The following is a 19,222-nucleotide window of genomic DNA, read 5'->3' as shown; positions in this document are numbered from 1 at the left end:
TAAAGTCATTGTCCTACGTCCAATTGTGTTGTCCCACTTCCAGGAAATGGAGAAGGGATGCACAATTTGCACAGCAAAGAAGTCTTTCAGGGAATTGGAGCAGCCAATGGCTTTGGAGGGCTTTTGGTCCGCATTCAGAATTCTTACTTTATACTGTATATGCAATTCAAGAACAACATCTGTTGCAAAGATTTGAGTGATTGACAAATTGTACTGGCATTAATACATATACATACCAGTAATTTTCTTTCCCAACAAAGGTATTCAACTTAAAGCATACTTCCTTTTCCCAGTAGAAATCAGAAAGACAAATTCTAAAAAACTTTTTTTTGGATTACATTGTGAATTGTATGTGTGTGTGAGCGTTTATGCATGTGTTTATGTGTGTGTTTATGGAGAGTTTCATCTCGGTCTCACATCTGCCAGTCGGCAGTGTGGAGAGAGACACAGACAGAGCAGTTTATAGTGCTCATAGGGTTTAGGGCTTAGGGCTTGGTCACAGAGTGGGAATGGAGACCCACAGGGTACTCTTCTCCTCCCCTAATAACATTCAGATGGGCCTGCTAATGCATGTTTACATATCTGCGGCATAGTTCATGACTAGAGTAAGCAAAGCCCTAATTATTTTACCCGGCGACGAGACCAATAAAATCAACTTCCTTTTCTCGTTATGGGTGTTTAAGGGTTTCCTTTGATGGCAAGACATGTTTATTTTTGGAAGAGTTCTGTAGCTGAGAAGAAAGCAAATATAAGTATTGACACAGACGTTGACAAGATGATCGATTGATTAACTCAATGATGCCTTAAAGGGCAGAGTGAAGAAGAGGGGGAAGTTCAATATGACATGTGAACATTCACACACATACATAGGCTAAACACCAAAGCATACACACACAGACGGAGTGCTGTTACACTGGAATAGCTTCAGGATTGAGACATACCCAGTAGACTCAACCTCGCTACATTCTTAAACCAATACATTCTAGTCACAGTATAGTCACTGTTTATGTACAAGGCTCAATCTTAGTTTTGAAACTAACCTTTCTGTCTAATTTTTCCCAGAATGTTTTGGAGAATCACTCTGCCGGTCCTACTGGCAGTGGTGCTCTGCGTTGCCACAGACACCAGGAAGCCCCGCCCCCAGGGCTCCATCCCCTCACTTTTCAAGACCAAAGGCAACCTGTCGGAGCGTCAGCGCCTGTTGCCGCGGAAACCCGAAGTCCTTTCGTCAAGTCGGGAGGCCCTGGTGGTCACGGAGCGCCGGTACCTCCGACGTGACTGGTGCAAGACACAACCCCTCCGCCAGACGGTGAGCGAGGAGGGCTGTCGGAGTCGTACGGTGGTCAACCGCTTCTGCTATGGCCAGTGTAACTCCTTCTACATCCCCCGCCACATGAGCCCTAGCTCAAATCAAGGCCCGGGGTCCGGCCGGAAGAACCACAACAAGGCCCAAGAGCCCTTCCAGTCCTGTTCCTTCTGCAGGCCGCACCGCATCACCCAGCTCACTGTGCAGCTGGACTGTCCGGGGCTGCAACCAGCCTTTCGCCATCGCAAGGTGCAGCGTGTCAAACAGTGTCGCTGTATGTCGGTGGATGTGAGTGGTAACGGAAAACTGTGAGGAATTCTTTGGAACCAGACCATGACAGTCACCATGGACACTAATGTGACTGTGAAAGTGAACGTTAACATGAACATGAATAGCGCAGACATGACAGGGGACAAGCTAGTAGTACCTCTCCCCTATATTGGACTATTCTGCATTATCACTTTGTACACAGGTCTACTGGTCACACAAAATGAACCCTACAGGTACTGGTAGTACAGAGTGGACGATCTATTAGCCCTTTGACTATATGGACAGCTATGGTGAAAACTACAAATTGCAGACATAAATGGATGCATTGCACAACACCAACTGAAGCACAGACATGTTTCAGTTCAACACAGTCAGTCATATAAAACAACTGGGTCCTTTGACTCTATACAAACTTGTAATATTACCTTACCTATGGCCATGGACTGATGGCCCCTTCCAGCTGGCCTTTGGGACAGTTGGGACATATAAAACCATAAACACAGCACCAAGTTCTAGACTGAAAGTGGAGCTCTTAAGCTGTCTATGGCATGCTGTGGACTGGGCTTACCTGGGGGAACTGTCCAGCCAATAGGGCTTCAGACTGAGAAAAAATAACCTAGTCTGTCTAAGTATCTGCCTGTGGATTTAAGAGCCACCTGTGAAATAATTCACACAAATATCAAGCTAGCCAGTAAAGAAATTATATTATTATTTTCATGTATAACTGTTGTACTATAAATATATATGTATATGTCAATGGATAAGTATATATATAAAATCTATTTCATGTGAAACATCTGTGTGGTCTGAATGCAAACAATGTCGTGGCATTAAAGGATATGGTTGACTAATGATGGTTGAGAAGAATAGGCTCAACAACTATTCAGAAAAAGACTTTCAGGATGATTCATCTTCAATAAATAGTATTTTATCAGGAACAAAGGCGTTATTGCAAATGGGTACACAGTCACCAAAAGCTCTACAAGGCTCATACAGAACATAGAACAGGAAAACAATTCAAACATACAAATCATACAGGATATGTCACATACAGATTGCATATCATTTTACATGTAATGTGGATAAGGTTATTTTTTAAAGTTGTATTTTACATCAGTATTACTCACTGAATAATATTATTTCAATATGTAGCTATGGTTCCATAATAAAAAACAATAGAGGATGATGTGAAACCCTCATGACCTACTAAATACCTTGGTACTAAATACCTTGGTACTAAATACCTTAGTAAGCTAAACTCAAGTCATGGTTAAGTTCATGATTTATTGCATAAACTACAACTGTACATCACGTATCATCCTTCTATGAAACTACAGTGTATGATAAACTGATGATTGTCACAATGCAAGTTTTCACTAAGCAGGTATGGTTTCCATACAGGTTGTATTGTAATGTAGATTAATTGAATTGGCTCATTTGTCATTAACTAGCTCAGTGTGCTATAAAGGCACTTGACTTGCTGTCTGGTAAGCAAATATATATACAAGCTCACTCTTGTACTCCTTTTTATACTGGAAGGCAGTGCAGGGATGGATAGAAATGGCTTATTGAAACATGATTGTATTAACTGGTGTCTTCTATCAAATGCTACAGGGGATAGGCTGGATACCACAACATGTGTGTCGCACTGTAAAACGATGCATTTCTCATTAAAATGGCATCTGTCCAAAAATAATTAACTGTTTGATTAATTCTACAATACTTACTTTGGACAGCACAATACTTTCTTTGGACTTGGGAGAAATCTCTCATTGACAGATTGCGCCAAAGCATGGTACCGTGTTTATATCAAACTTTCCAACAAGGTAACAACCTGTTGGGCATACTTACATGTATAACCAGTTGGATGACAGAAATAAACTATTAAAAAAAGAAAAGAACATAACATATTTTTAAATACAATAGCTAAAAAGACATATCAGATTGTGTTGATCTCACTTGTGCAAACTTTTCCTGGGTAAGACTTCTCCAGTCCATTGGCTCAGATCTTCTGACCGAGTTTGGCTTTCTGTGGAATAAAAACAGATGGAAGTGAGTTTCAGACATTACAATGGGGCACATAAATGAATTCACCCCCGCATTTTGACACTAAAATAAAGTGGTGACGGGGGTGGAGGGGGGATTTCTACAGAGATTTTAAAAACGAGGAGTGAGAAGGGGGAAAATACAGATGTAGGATCTTAATTTGATCACTCCTTTGTTGTTGAGAATTTCCCATGCAGATGAGCTTCGTGATTTACATAAATTGACTATTCATTAAAATCCTATTGCTGCAGGATTATTTTCTATGACAGTAAAGGTCAAATTAAGTTCCTACATCTGTATTTTATGAGGAATAAGGAGTCAGAAGATATACAGAAAGCGGTTAGGAGAAAAGGGTTTAGGAAAGAGGAAAAAGAGACTTAAAGAGAACTCACTATTCCAGAGGACTGTTTGGGTTTGACGCTGTACGAGACCTTCTCTCTGGCTTGTTTGAAAACCTCCTCTGCCGTTTTCAGTCTGAAAAGACACCACTAGTTTCAGCCATGCATTTGTAATATACACACGCTTGCATTTGAAATGTACCTTCTCCTAGAAATGGAGATAAGGTATGTTTGCAGTAGTAAAAGGTCAGGCAACTCAGCAGTGAGGTTTTCCAGGCATGGTTTGGGTCTCTGCTGTTTATACAGGAGAAAGTTATGGGTGACCAGTTCCAATGTTTTAAGAAGCCCCTTTCTGATCCACTGTGATGATAGCGACAGGTTTAAACCATTCAGTGGCCTGACTCTCAACACTGCACACTGTAAAAAAATACATTCTAGACCAGTAAATTCACGTGTGTGCGTGTTTGTCCAAATTTGGTATGCCTTTGTAGTAAGTCAGGTTGGGGGGGCTCTACATTTCCCAATTGTCTAGATGGTGGTAGGCCAAATAGGTAATGTTTACAACTTTGTTTTAATCATTTCCCGCAAATTAACAAAACACAAGACATTACTTTTTATTTTTACAAATACATATCACAATGTAATCTACATCCAGCAGAACGAAACAATTAGCATTTGTTGACTTTTCAAATGTTATCTCCAAAACCATCAAACCACTGGAAGCTAACAGAATCGCTCATGTGTTCTTTTCATTATTGGGGTTATGAAACCGATCTGGGTCGTTTCAACCCTTCTCTTTCTTATCTTGTCTATGAATTTGAATGACTCTGATAGGATCTAATAGTGAACATGTGATGCATGCTATTGAAAACTCATGTTTGGGGATCATTCATTCCAACACTGAAGATTCAACACTCATCTATGGCAACTCCTGACTTTCTGCTTGATATTGACCTCACAGGGTAGGTTCAATAGAAATATGAGTATATCTATATGAATCAAAATGTAAGTTTGTCTGATCCATTTCCCTTCTACGAGATTATTACATAAAACATGTACTGCATTCTGGGATTAATGGTGATCGGTTGCTTCAGCATCCTTGGTTGTTACAACACACAGCATTCTCTATTGTTTCAAGGGGAGTCGAAGAGCTCAAGGTGCACTACATTTGACCTCAGTCAAGGTGCTTTATTCTTCACATTAAGCTGACAGATGACTTCACATGGCTTGTCAAGGTAATGTGCTTGGTGTGCTTGAAGGTGAATGTGAAACAGTAGGTTCATTGTGTTCCAGGGAGATATACAGTGCCTTCGGGAAAAGTATTCAGACCTTATTCTAAAATTGATTAAATCGTTTTTTGTCATTAATCTACACACAATACCCCATAATGTCAAAGCAAAAATAGGTTTTTAGAAATGTTTGCTAATTTATTAAAAGTGAAAAAGTGAAATATGACATTTACATAAGTTTTCAGACCCTTTACTCAGTACTTTGTTGAAGCACCTTTGGCAGCGATTACAGAATCGAGTCTTCTTGGGTATGATGCTACAAGCTTGGCACACCTGTATTTGGGGAGTTTCTCCAATTATTCTCTGCAGATCCTCTCAAGCTCTGTCAGGCGTTGCTTCAAAGCTATTGTCAGGTATCTCCACAGATGTTCGATCGGGTTCAAGCCCATGCTCTGGTTGGGCCACTCAAGGACATTCAGAAATTGTCGAGAAGTCACTCCTGCATTGTCTTGTCTGTGTGCTTAGGGTCATTGTCCTTTTGGAATGTGAACCTTCGCCCCAGTCTGATGTCCTGAGAGCTCTGGAGCAGGTTTTCATCAAGGATCCCTCTGTACTTTTCTCCGTTCATATTTCTCTCGTTCTTGACTAGTCTCCCTGTCCCTGCCGCTGAAAAACATCCCCACAGCATTATGCTGCCACCACCACGCTTCACCGTAGGGATGGTGCCAGGTTTCCTCGAGATGTGATGCTTGGCATTCAGGCCAAAGAGTTCAATCTTGGTTTCATCAGACCAGAGAATCTTGTCATCTCATGGTCTGAGAGTCTTTAGGGCTGTTATGTGCCTTTTACTGAGGAGTGGCTTCCATCTGGCCACTCTACCATAAAGGCCTGATTGGTGGAGTGCTGCAGAGATGGTTGTCCTTCTGGAAGGTTCTCCCATCTCCACAGAGGAACTCTAGAGCTCTGTCAGAGTGTCCTTTGGGTTCTTGATCATCTCCCTGACCAAGGCCCTTCTCCCCGATTTATGAGTTTGACCGGGCGGCCAGCTCTAGGAAGAGCCTTGGTGGTTCCAAACTTCTTACATTTAAGAATGATGGAGGCCGCTGTGTTCTTGGTGACCTTCAATGCTGCAGACATGCCCCCATCCAACCTGACAGAGCTTGAGAGGATCTGCAGAGAATAATGGAAGAAACTCCTGAAATATAGATGTGCCAAGCTTGTAGCATCCATAATAAATACAATACAAACACACAATCCTGTCTCGGACCTCTACGGACAATTCCTTTGACCTCATGGCTTGGTTTTTGCTCTGACATACACTGTCAACTGTGGGACCTTATATAGACAGGTCGGTCTCTTTCCAAATCATGTCCAATCAGTTGAATTTACCACAGATGGACTCCAATCAAGTTGTAGAAACATCTCAAGGATGATCAATGGAAACAGGATGCACCTGAGCTCAATTTCGAGTCTAATAGCAAAGGGTTTATTTTTAATAAATGTGCAAACATTTCTAAAAACCTGTTTTTGCTTTGTCATGATGGTGTATTGTGTGTAGATTGCTCTTTTTTTCTAATCCATTTTAGAATAAGGCTGTAACGTAATAAAATGTGGAAAAAGTCAAAGCTCTGAATACTTTCCGAAGGCACTATAGTAGTAAAAGTAGACATGTAGATTTGACATGTACCGTACAGTCGATCTGTGGTAGGTCTGTAGAAGTTCAGAACATATATTGTACAACCCTCCCCAAAGTAAGACCCAGCAAAGAGTGGCTTTCATTGAATAGGATGGACTCAACACACATAAAATAACTGCAAAACACCGCTTGCACCAATCCTTACCGCTCCTGTAACCTCAGTTTGTTTTCCTTCTTCCAAAGATCTTTGAAATCAGTGGAGAACTCATGCCACACAGAAAACAGCGTGTTGGGAGAGACTTCCTTCTCGCCCGCCTTGGCCTTGACTGAAAAGAACACGCTCAGCTCCAAAAAACTGAGGATAGAGAGAACAAAAACATTACATCAAACCCAAAATACCCAAATTACAATAGTAGATTACAGAAACACTAAGTTATTGTGAAACCTGTAGGCTTATAATAAATATGTGAAATGTGAAAGTTAATCTTAGAAAAATAAGAGCATTTCAGAAAAACACTTGATATGGAAGTATGCTAAGTAAAGTTGACTGGGCATTTCAGAACACAAAGAAATACTAGAATGTATTAGCTGGCACAATCACATTCCTTCCTAACTCAATAACATAAAGTGATATTCTCCCTCCACACATAACATTCCAGATGAAAAGGTTATAAACCCTTTAAAGGGAATGAATCTCACTGTGCTCAAGTCTCAGAGACAAACACATAAAGGGAGAGAGAGACAAACACATAAATAAAAGGAGAGCGAGAGAGAGAGACAAACACATAAAGAAAGGAAGAGAGAGAGCAAGAGAGAGAGACAAACACATAACGTGAGAGAGTGAGAGACAAACACAAAGAAAAGGAGAGAGACAGAGAGACAACACATAAAGAAAGGGAGAGAGAGAGACAAACACATAAAGGGAGAGAGAGAGCGAGAGAGAGAGACAAACACATAACGTGAGAGAGAGAGAGACAAACACAAAGAAAAGGAGAGAGACAGAGAGACAACACATAAAGAAAGGGAGAGAGAGAGACAAACACATAAAGAAAGGGAGAGAGAGGGACAAACACATAAAGAAAGGGAGAGAGAGAGAGCGAGAGAGAGAGACAAACACATAACGTGAGAGAGAGAGAGAGACAAACACAAAGAAAAGGAGAGAGACAGAGAGACAACGCATAAAGAAAGGGAGAGAGAGAGACAAACACATAAAGAAAGGGAGAGAGAGAGACAAACACATAAAGAAAGGGAGAGAGAGAGCGAGAGAGAGAGACAAATACATAAAGAATTTGAGAGTGAGAGAGAGACAAACAGGAGAGAAAGATACATAGAGGAAGAGAGAGCACACGTGAAAGTGACAAATGCCCTGGTTTTGTGCTTGATCAATACCCGGGTGTTTGGAGGGAACACATTCCTGCCTAGTGTTAACAGAAGCTTGGAGCCAACGCTGTCTACTCTGTCTCTGCTTGGATAAACAATCCAGACACTGGACTCCTTCAATCTATCACAGGACCCGCAGTAAAGGCCATCTATAGGTAGAGGTACATGTTCCATGTAGCCTGGGGATCTAAACATTGATGAAGCGCAGTAAAGAGAGACCTTAGCTGATCATTTTGTAAGCTGTTCTTACAAAATGATCATTGTCACAATGTTATCATACTGAAGCTCTAACAGCTGAAAAAATATAATCAGGTGTATTCTTACATCTTATGAGTGTTCTCTAGTTGTGTTTCTTGTGCCTCCAGATCAGTTTTTGCTGTGAGAGAAAAAATTGTCAGAATATAGGCATAACAAGCCACTCAACAGGACAACATCATACAGTAGGCAAAGTTCAGCAGTAATGGATCATTATAGATACATGTGGCACTCCATCCCATGAGCTACTGTAGTTACCAGTTCAGTTACTATGGATAACATGAAGATACAATGCGGTGTTGATAACAATGTGGCCGGTTACACATAAGCCATAAACAAGGTTTAATTATTTGTATTGATAAATACGCTACAAAAGAATGTGGACACCCCTTTAAATTAGTGGATTCTGCTATTTCAGTCACACCCATTGCTGACAGGTGTATAAAATTGAGCACACAGCCATGCAATCTCCATAGACAAACATTGGCAGTAGAATGACCTGTACTGAAGAGCTCAGTGACTTTCAACGTGGCAACGTCATAGGATGCCACCTTTCCAATAAGTCAGATTGTCAAATTTCTGCCCTACTAGAACTGCCGGTCAACTGTAAGTGCTGTTATTGTGAAGTGGAAATGTCTAGGAGCAACAACGGCTCAGCCGCGAAGTGGTAGGCCACACAAGCTCACAGAACGGAATCGCCAAATGCTGAACCGTGTAGTGCATAAACATCGTCTGTCCTCAGTTGCAACACTCACTACCGAGTTCTAAACTGCATCACCACAAGAACCGTTCATTGGAAGCTTCATGAAATGGGTTTCCATGGCCAAGCAGCCGCACACAAGCCTAAGATCACCATGCGCAACGCAAAGCGTCGGCTGGAGTGGTGTAAAGCTCGCCGCCATTGGACTCTGGAGCAGTGGAAGCAGTTCTCTGGAGTGATGAATTACGCTTCACCATCTGGCAGTCCGATGGATGAATCTGAGTTTGGCGGAAGCCAGGAGAACGCTACCTACCCCAATGGATAGTACCAACTGTAAAATTTGGTGAAGGAATAATGGTCTGGGGCTGTTTTTCATGGTTTGGGCTAGGCCCCTTAGTTCCAGTGAAGGGAAGTCTTAACGCTACAACATACAATGACTTTCTAGATGATTCTGTGCTTCCAACTTTGTGGCAACAGTTTGGGATAAGCCCTTTCCTGTTTCAGCAGGAAAGAAGCTTCCCACCATTAGCTCTGACAAATTGAAAACCCTAGTCATTGGCGACTCCATTACCCGCAGTATTAGACTTAAAACGAATCATCCAGCGATCATACACTGTTTACCAGGGGGCAGGGCTACCGACGTTAAGGCTAATCTGAAGATGGTGCTAGCTAAAGCTAAAACTGGCGAGTGTAGAGAGTATAGAGATATTGTTATCCATGTCGGCACCAACGATGTTAGGATGAAACAGTCAGAGGTCACCAAGCGCAACATAGCTTCAGCGTGTAAATCAGCTAGAAAGATGTGTCGGCATCGAGTATTTGTCTCTGGCCCCCTCCCAGTTAGGGGGAGTGATGAGCTCTACAGCAGAGTCTCACAACTCAATCGCTGGTTGAAGACTGTTTTCTGCCCCTCCCAAAAGATAGAATTTGTAGATAATTGGCCCTCTTTCTGGGACTCACCCACAAACAGGACCAAGCCTGGCCTGCTGAGGAGTGACGGACTCCATCCTAGCTGGAGGGGTGCTCTCATCTTATCTACCAACATAGACAGGGCTCTAACTCCTCTAGCTCCACAATGAAATAGGGTGCAGGCCAGGCAGCAGGCTGTTAGCCAGCCTGCCAGCTTAGTGGAGTCTGCCACTAGAATAGTCAGTGTAGTCAGCTCAGCTATCCCCATTGAGACTGTGTCTGTGCCTCGACCTAGGTTGGGCAAAACTAAACATGGCGGTGTTCGCCTTAGCAATCTCAGTAGGATAAAGACCTCCTCCATTCCTGCCATTATTGAAAGAGATCGTGATACCTCACATCTCAAAATAGGGCTACTTAATGTTAGATCCCTCACTTCAAAGGCAGTTATAGTCAATGAACTAATCACTGATCATAATCTTGATGTGATTGGCCTGACTGAAACATGGCTTAAGCCTGATGAATTTACTGTTATAAATGAGGCCTCACCTCCTGGTTACACTAGTGACCATATCCCCCGTGCATCCCGCTAAGGCGGAGGTGTTGCTAACATTTACAATAGCAAATTTCAATTTACAAAAAAAAAAATGACGTTTTCGTCTTTTGAGCTTCTAGTCATGAAATCTATGCAGCCTACTCAATCCCTTTTTATAGCTACTGTTTACAGGCCTCCTGGGCCATATACAGCGTTCCTCAATGAGTTCCCTGAATTCCTATCGGACCTTGTAGTCATAGCAGATAATATTCTAATTTTTGGTGATTTTAATATTCACAACATGTCTCTGGACCTACTCACTGCCACAGTCATACTCTGGACCTAGTTTTGTCCCATGGAATAAATGTTGTAGATCTTAATGTTTTTCCTCATAATCCTGGACTATCGGACCACCATTTTATTACGTTTGCAATCGCAACAAATAATCTGCTCAGACCCCAACCAAGGAGCATCAAAAGTTGTGCTATAAATTCTCAGACAACACAAAGATTCCTTGATGCCCTTCCAGACTCCTTCTGCCTACCCAAGGACGTCAGAGGACAAAAATCAGTCAAAAATCAGTTAACCACCTAACTGAGGAACTCAATTTAACCTTGCGCAATACCCTAGATGCAGTTGCACCCCTAAAAACTAAAAACATTTGTCATAAGAAACTAGCTCCCTGGTATACAGAAAATACCCGAGCTCTGAAGCAAGCTTCCAGAAAACTGGAACGGAAATGGCGCCACACCAAACTGGAAGTCTTCCGACTAGCTTGGAAAGACAGTACCGTGCAGTATCGAAGAGCCCTCACTGCTGCTCGATCATCCTATTTTTCCAACTTAATTGAGGAAAATAAGAACAATCCAAAATTTATTTTTGATACTGTCGCAAAGCTAACTAAAAAGCAGCATTCCCCAAGTGAGGATGGCTTTCACTTCAGCAGTAATAAATTCATGAACTTCTTTGAGGAAAAGATCATGATCATTAGAAAGCAAATTACGGACTCCTCTTTAAATCTGCGTATTCCTCCAAAGCTCAGCTGTCCTGAGTCTGCACAACTCTGCCAGGACCTAGGATCAAGAGAGACACTTAAGTGTTATAGTACTATATCTCTTGACACAATGATGAAAATAATCATGGCCTCTAAACCTTCAAGCTGCATACTGGACCCTATTCCATCTAAACTACTTAAAGAGCTGCTTCATGTGCTTGGCCTTCCTATGTTGAACATAATAAACGGCTCTCTATCCACTGGATGTGTACCAAACTCACTAAAAGTGGCAGTAATAAAGCCTCTCTTGAAAAAGCCAAATTTTGACCCAGAAAATATAAAAAACTATCGGCCTATATCGAATCTTCCATTCCTCTCAAAGATTTTAGAAAAAGCTGTTGCGCAGCAACTCACTGCCTTCCTGAAGACAAACAATGTATACGACATGCTTCAGTCTGGTTTTAGACCCCATCATAGCACTGAGACTGCACTTGTGAAGGTGGTAACTTACCTTTTAATGGCGTCAGACCGAGGCTCTGCATCTGTCCTCGTGCTACTAGACCTTAGTGCTGCCTTTGATACCATCGATCACCACATTCTTTTGGAGAGATTGGAAACCCAAATTGGTCTACACGGACAAGTTCTCGCCTGGTTAAGATCTTATCTGTCGGAAAGATATCAGTTTGTCTCTGTGAATGATTTGTCCTGTGACAAATCAACTGTACATTTCGGTGTTCCTCAAGGTTCCGTTTTAGGACCACTATTGTTTTCACTATATATTTTACCTCTTGGGGATGTCATTCAAAAACATAATGTTAACTTTCACTGCTATGTGGATGACACACAGCTGTACATTTCAATGAAACATGGTGAAGCCCCAAAATTGCCCTCGCTAGAAGCCTGTGTTTCAGACGTAAGGAAGTGGATGGCTGAAAGCGTTCTACTTTTAAACTCGGACAAAACAGAGATGCTTGTTCTAGGTCCCAAGAAACAAAGAGATCTTCTGTTAAATCTGACAATTAATCTTGATGGTTGTAAAGTCGTCTCAAATAAAACTGTGAAGGACCTCGGCGTTACTCTGGACCCTGATCTCTCTTTTGACGAACATATCAAGACTGTTTCAAGGACAGCTTTTTTCCATCTACGTAACATTGCAAAAATCAGAAATTTTCTGTCCAAAAATGATGCAGAAAAATGTATCCATGCTTTTGTTACTTCTAGGTTAGACTACTGCAATGCTATACTTTCCGGCTACCCGGATAAAGCACTAAATAAACTTCAGTTAGTGCTAAATACGGCTGCTAGAATCCTGACTAGAACCCAAAAATTTGATCATATTACTCCAGTGCTAGCCTCCCTACACTGGCTTCCTGTTAAGGCAAGGGCTGATTTCAAGGTTTTACTGTTAACCTACAAAGCGTTACTTGGGCTTGCTCCTACCTATCTTTCCGAGTTGGTCCTGCCGTACGTACCTACACGTAAGCTACGGTCACAAGACGCAGGCCTCCTAATTGTCCCTAGAATTTCTAAGCAAACAGCTGGAGGCAGGGCTTTCTCCTATAGATCTCCATTTTTATGGAATGGTCTGCCTACCCATGTGAGAGACGCAGACTCGGTCTCAACCTTTAAGTCTTTATTGAAGACTCATCTCTTCAGTAGGTCCTATGATTGAGTGTAGTCTGGCCCAGGAGTGTGAAGGTGAACGGAAAGGCTCTGGAGCAACGAACCACCCTTGCTGTCTCTGCCTGTCCGGTCCCCCTCTCTCCACTGGGATTCTCTGCCTCTAACCCTATTACAGGGGCTGAGTGGTGCTCTTTCATAATCTTCCTGTCTGGGTTGGCGCCCCCCCTTGGGTTGTGCTGTGGCGGAGATCTTTGTGGGCTATACTCGGCCTTGTCTCAGGATGGTAAGTTGGTGGTTGAAGATATCCCTCTAGTGGTGTGGGGGCTGTGCCTTGGCAAAGAGGGTGTGGTTATATCCTTCCTGTTTGGCCCTGTTCGGGGGTATCATCGGATGGGGCCACAGTGTCTCCTGACCCCTCCTGTCTCAGCCTCCAGTATTTATGCTGCATTAGTTTATGTGTCGGGGGGCTAGGGTCAGTTTGTTATATCTGGAGTACTTCTGTCTTATCCGGTGTCCTGTGTGAATTTAAGTATGCTCTCTCTAATTCTCTCTTTCTCTCTTTCTTTCTCTCTCTCGGAGGACCTGAGCCCTAGGACCATGCCTCAGGACGACCTGACACGATGACTCCTTGCTGTCCCCAGTCCACCTGGCCGTGCTGCTGCTCCAGTTTCAACTGTTCTGCCTGCGGCTATGGAACCCTGACCTGTTCACCGGACGTGCTACCTGTCCCAGACCTGCTGTTTTCAACTCTCTAGAGACCGCAGGAGCGGTAGTGATAGTCTTAATGATCGGCTATGAAAAGCCAACTGACATTTACTCCTGAGGTGCTGCACCCTCGACAACTACTGTGATTATTATTATTTGACCATGCTGGTCATTTATGAACATTTGAACATCTTGGCCATGTTCTGTTATAATCTCCACCCGGCACAGCCAGAAGAGGACTGGCCACCCCTCATAGCCTGGTTCCTCTCTAGGTTTCTTCCTAGGTTTTGGCCTTTCTAGGGAGTTTTTCCTAGCCACCGTGCTTCTACACCTGCATTGCTTGCTGTTTGGGGTTTTAGGCTGGGTTTCTGTACAGCACTTTGAGATATCAGCTGATGTACGAAGGGCTATATAAATACATTTGATTTGATTTGATTTGAATGCCCCCGTGCACGAAGCGAGGTCCATACAGAAATGTTTTGTCGGTGTAGAAGAACTTGACTGGCCTGCACAGAGCTCTGACCTCAACCCCATCGAACACCTTGGGGATGAATTGGAACACCAACTGCGAGCTAGGCCTAATTTCCCAACTTCAGTGCCCGACCTCACTAATGCTCTTGTGGCTGAATGGAAGCAATGTTCCAGCATCTAGTGGAAATCCTTCCCAGAAGAGTGGAGGTTGTTATAGCAGTTATAGCAACTCCATATTAATGCCCATGATTTTGGAAAGAGATGTTCGACGTCCACATACTTTTGTCTATGTAGTGTAGCTTATACAATTTCTCATATAGGCAGAATGACTGGGTTTCCCCTGTATAGACAGTTTACACAGGATTTCACACATCAACATTAATAACACTTGCTGTCATTTTCAGGGTTAGTTCATGTAATTGAGTGTTGAACTGACTGCGGTGGCACCACTGACAAATGAACACCATGGTTTTCAAGGCAAGTGTTCTTTGTGTACATTTAGTATTAATGAGTTCAGGGAATTATTGTGAAATATCCTCAAACTCAGAGGAATTCCAGAAGATATCCTTAGCCTTAGGAGGATTTTTTCATAATTCTCTCTCCTTCCACCCTGTATAAACAAAGATGTTGATTCGACGTACAATTGTAAGGCAACCAGCTGCAATAGGATAGTGAGTTGCAAAAAAATTATGTGTTGAGCAAACTCACAACAAAAAGTTTGTGTATGAAGACTCACAATCCTATTGCAGCTGGTTGCCTTACAAATGTACAATGAATCAACATCTTATAATTTTTTTTTGATGTACAGTGCAGCTCATTTTCATTGAGATATTGAGGAAGTCTGTGATACTGTAACCAAGGTGTTCTGGTGAACCAGTCTTTGTCTGAGACCTGACTTGCATTAGCTCCCTGAGAAAATGCCTATAGGCCAACGTTTTAGTTGAGTGGGCTAACACAGTCTTGTAGTATGCAGACGAGGATGTCAAAGCGAAGGTGAACTGTACCTTAGGTGGTTTGGTGAACCACGCTTGCTCTTGGACTGACAACAGTCGTGTGGCATGCATGCGACCCAGGTTCAAACCCAGCCAATCTCATCTGCGTGTTTCACCAGCTATATTGCTTTCACACACAATCCTATACGGTAGATAGATACCATATAAGACATGTTGTTAGTAGCCTTCAAGGGCAGCTTCCAAATCCATAGCAACCTAAAACCTATAGCCTCTTCATAGCCTTCCAAGACATCCACTAAAGTAGACGGGTAGGAATCTTTCTTGGCATGGATCTTCGGCCTGTCTTTATCCAGGGAACATCAAATCGCTGCGTGTAATTGAAGCCAGAGCGACATCTAAGAAACCTTGACATGTCCAATGGGACGATCACTTTTGTCCACGGCTCCCTGTACTAAATCATTCTAATACTGATCCTCTCTTCTACATCTGCTTCCTATTGCTCATCAATAACCAATCAGAAATCTGAACAGGATGGACATCATCAGATTAATGCAACAGCATAACAATCAGCAAAGAAGTATGGAATCCATTTTGAATCCATCCAAAATGTCATACAACATGGACTGTATGTGGTGAGTTAATACCGGCCTTCTATAAGCTGCCAGTTGAGGACTTGTGAGGTGTCTGTTTCTCAAACTAGACTCTCTAATCTACTTGTCCTCTTGCTCAGTTGTGCACCGGGGCATCCCTCTCCTCTTTCTATTCTGGTTAGAGCCAGTTTGCGCTGTTCTGAGAAAGGAGTAGTACACAGCGTTGAACGAGATCTTCAGTTTCTTGGCAATTTCTCGCATGGAATAGCTTTCATTTCTCAGAACAAGAATAGACTGACGACTTTCAGAAGAAAGTTATTTGTTTCTGGACATTTTGAGCCTGTAATCGAACCCACAAATATGCTCCAGATTTTTTTTTACCTTCATTTTACCAGGCAAGTCAGTTAAGAACAAATACTTATTTTCAATGATGGCCTAGGAACAGTGGGTTAACTGCCTTGTTCAGGGGCAGAACAACAGATTCGATCTTGCAACCTTTCGGTTACTAGTCCAACGCTCTAACCACTAGGCTACCCTGCCGCCCCCGGCTCCAGATACTCAACTAGTCTAAAGAAGGCCAGTTTTATTGTTTCTTTAATCAGGACAACAGTGTCAGGACAAATGTTAGCTGTGCTAACATAATTTCAAAAGGGTTTTCTAATGATAAATTAGCCTTTTAAAATGATAAACTTGGATTCGCTAACACAACGTGCCATTGGAACACAAGAGTGATGTTTGCTGATAATGGGCCTCTGTACGCCTATGTAGATATTCCATTAAAAATCTGCCGTTTCCAGCTACAATAGTCATTTACAACATTAACAACGTTTACACTGTATTTCTGATCAATTTGATGTTATTTTAATGGACAAAAAATGAGCTTTTCTTTCAAAAACAAGGACATTTCTAAGTAACCCGAAACTTTTGATCGGTAGTGTATGTACAATACCTGTCTAGAGGTTTAAAAATAAATTCTGGAAAACACCGAATACATCTTATCTGACATGGTATGAGTAGGCAACCCTTGTAGCCAAGGCAGTAGTCAGTCCCCTAAAGAGAGCATGCAGACAATATTACTAATCTTAATATTTCCATCAGAAACAGATAATCACATGGCCAATGTTCTGTTCGGAGGCACAGAGACTCCATCAAAGGCATCGCATGCATGAGAATCTGTGAAACAAGCGGGGAAAATCGAGCTAGACCAAACAGTGCCGTTCCTACGAGTCCCCTTTCACTGTTATTCTGTGGTTAGTTTCATGGTCAGAAAATAAACAAGAGTGGTGGAAACTGTGGAGCCAGAAACTGTTTAACTCCAGGGTCAGAAATTATAGAAATAACACAAATAAGACATTGCTGTTGTTGCTTTTTTTTGCCGCAGTGGAGGCACCCAGCGAATTTAGTCTGGAGCCTTCCAAGTCACATGTCAGTGTTACGCCGAACATTCCTCTCTCTCTGAGGACAACCTCGTCATTTGCATCAAAGGGAAAACCCAATATTTATTTCAGAGAGACGCTTTCATCCAGGCTTCCTTTAAAGTTGGACTCAAGGACAGTGAGCAACATAGCAGAAGAGCATGTGTTATAGATTACCAACTCTCATTTGAATACAACATCACTTGAGAAGGGGCCAGTGAGCTCAGAATTACAAGAAGAATGGGAACAGTTAGCTAGAAATAGCCTGCTATGTAAAACTGCCTAGAATGATATCCTACATGTTTTAATAGACATGAAAACCAAACCTTATTTTGTCTGTTATGATGAGCATAGTTCCATTCTTTTAAACAGATTTTCTATGCTTTACCTCAGCGTTAAGTAAGTTAAAAGGACTGAGATGCAGGGGTGAAGGTACTCTTTTACAGGATGATGTTGAAAGGGTCTGGGAGGGAGGGTGATAACAAACACACCGTGGTCAAATGAAAACAAACATGGTCGATCACAAAGGGAAGGCGCTAGGTGGATTCATCATCAGCACTCGTTCCACTGCTAACTCATCATCCCTGTTTTAACTGTTCCCAGGGTAAACAGCTTCCTCCAAGTGTTTATTTGATTTCCTGATATGACAGAGGGAGGAATGGAGAGAATGAGAGAGTAAACGAGTGAGGTTGAGAGAGGAGGCTCTCCCAGAGGCCATAAAGTAAAAAGAGAAAGAAAAGAGGTGAAGAATGAACAGGAGGAGGAAGACAAGGACAAACCAGATTGCTATTACAGTTACACTATCTACCCTGTCAGGGTCCAATCCTGCCTATAGCCCTCATTATGTGTTCATGTTTGGCCTGGATGTACATCTGCTCTTGAAATGTCTTTCAGACAGAGGTCAAAGGCTCAGCTAACAGGTGCTGCTGCAGCTCATCATAACAGGGACAAAGCTGAAACAATAGCCTTGAGTTATTCAATGCAGTCTGGTGTAAGTAGAGGTCTCCATGGAAACTGCATTGATTCAAATAAAAATCTAATCAAACTGTATTCGTCACGTACACAGTTTATAGCAGGTGTAACATGTGCAGTGAAATGCTAGCTCCCTCAACATTGCAGTACAATAATAAAATAAGTTATAAGAAGAAGGTAATATGCATTGCAATAACCTGATATGTATACAATATACAGCATAGATTATGAGTGTGCTATGTCAATTATGACTGTATTTACAATATAAAGTGGGTAGTGACTTGGTTGTTCAGTTGAATAAATAGTATATAATAGAACAGCAGCATTGACTGTGTGTGCGTGTGTGTGTGTGTGTGTGTGTGTGTGTGCGTGTGCTTGTGTGTGTCTGTGTGTGTGTGCTTGTGTGTGTGTCTGTGTGTGTGTGCATGTGTGTGGGTCTATGTCTATGTCTATGTGCTTGTGTGTGTCTGTGTGTGTGTGCATGTGCTTGTGTGTGTGTGCGTGCTTGTGTGCTTGTGTGTAAGGGTTTGATGTGCGGAGAGTCAGTGCAAATAGTCACAAGGTGCAGGTCTGAGCAGGTAGAATGATGGTCTCTGCACATCTTTCTTCTAAACACTGTACATTAACCAGAAGAGCAACTGAGACATCAGTCTTGGCAGGACAGATGCAGTGCAGTCTAACCAAAGGTTAGCATGATGATCAACTGCCCATCTCTACACTCTATTCTCTAACACAGATCCAAGATGGCTTCCTCATGTCAGGTATTCTGACACTGAACATAACCCAGTGGGATATCTGAGGCATTAGTCATTGGCCTTCATCTTTGGGGCAGTTACACTTTAGTTGCACCAAGGATAAGGGGTATCAATGACCCGTCTCGAAGCTTGACTCTCACTAC

General features: G+C 42.3%; 2 protein-coding genes across 2 annotated transcripts in view; one reads left to right on the top strand and one right to left on the bottom strand.

The window, feature by feature from the left end:
* Window positions 1–1,063: 1,063 nt before the first annotated feature.
* On the top strand, window positions 1,064–1,618 carry LOC120017803 (gremlin-2-like). The gene has a single exon (XM_038960774.1). The coding sequence runs from the start codon at window positions 1,064–1,066 to the stop codon at window positions 1,616–1,618; it is 555 nt and encodes a 184-aa protein (XP_038816702.1).
* Window positions 1,619–2,488: 870 nt separating this feature from the next.
* LOC120017802 (formin-2-like) overlaps window positions 2,489–19,222 on the bottom strand; it is a 50,347-nt gene continuing 33,613 nt past the window's right edge. Inside the window, exons 14-17 of the mRNA XM_038960773.1 lie at window positions 8,530–8,581; window positions 7,031–7,180; window positions 4,015–4,096; window positions 2,489–3,605 (exon numbers count right to left, since the gene is read on the bottom strand). Of these exons, the coding sequence (XP_038816701.1) occupies window positions 3,579–3,605; window positions 4,015–4,096; window positions 7,031–7,180; window positions 8,530–8,581 (311 nt within the window). The 3' untranslated portion in view covers window positions 2,489–3,578. The remainder of the gene's footprint in view (window positions 3,606–4,014; window positions 4,097–7,030; window positions 7,181–8,529; window positions 8,582–19,222) is intronic.

This window comes from Salvelinus namaycush, chromosome 22, assembly GCF_016432855.1.
Source record: "Salvelinus namaycush isolate Seneca chromosome 22, SaNama_1.0, whole genome shotgun sequence".
NCBI classification, from domain to species: Eukaryota; Metazoa; Chordata; class Actinopteri; order Salmoniformes; family Salmonidae; genus Salvelinus; species Salvelinus namaycush.
This window is presented reverse-complemented; position numbering and strand designations above follow the sequence as displayed.

Coding starts and splice junctions, on each gene's coding strand:
- LOC120017803 (XM_038960774.1), top strand. CDS start 1,064: ATGTTTTGGAGAATCACTCTGCCGGTCCTACTGGCAGTGGTGCTCTGC.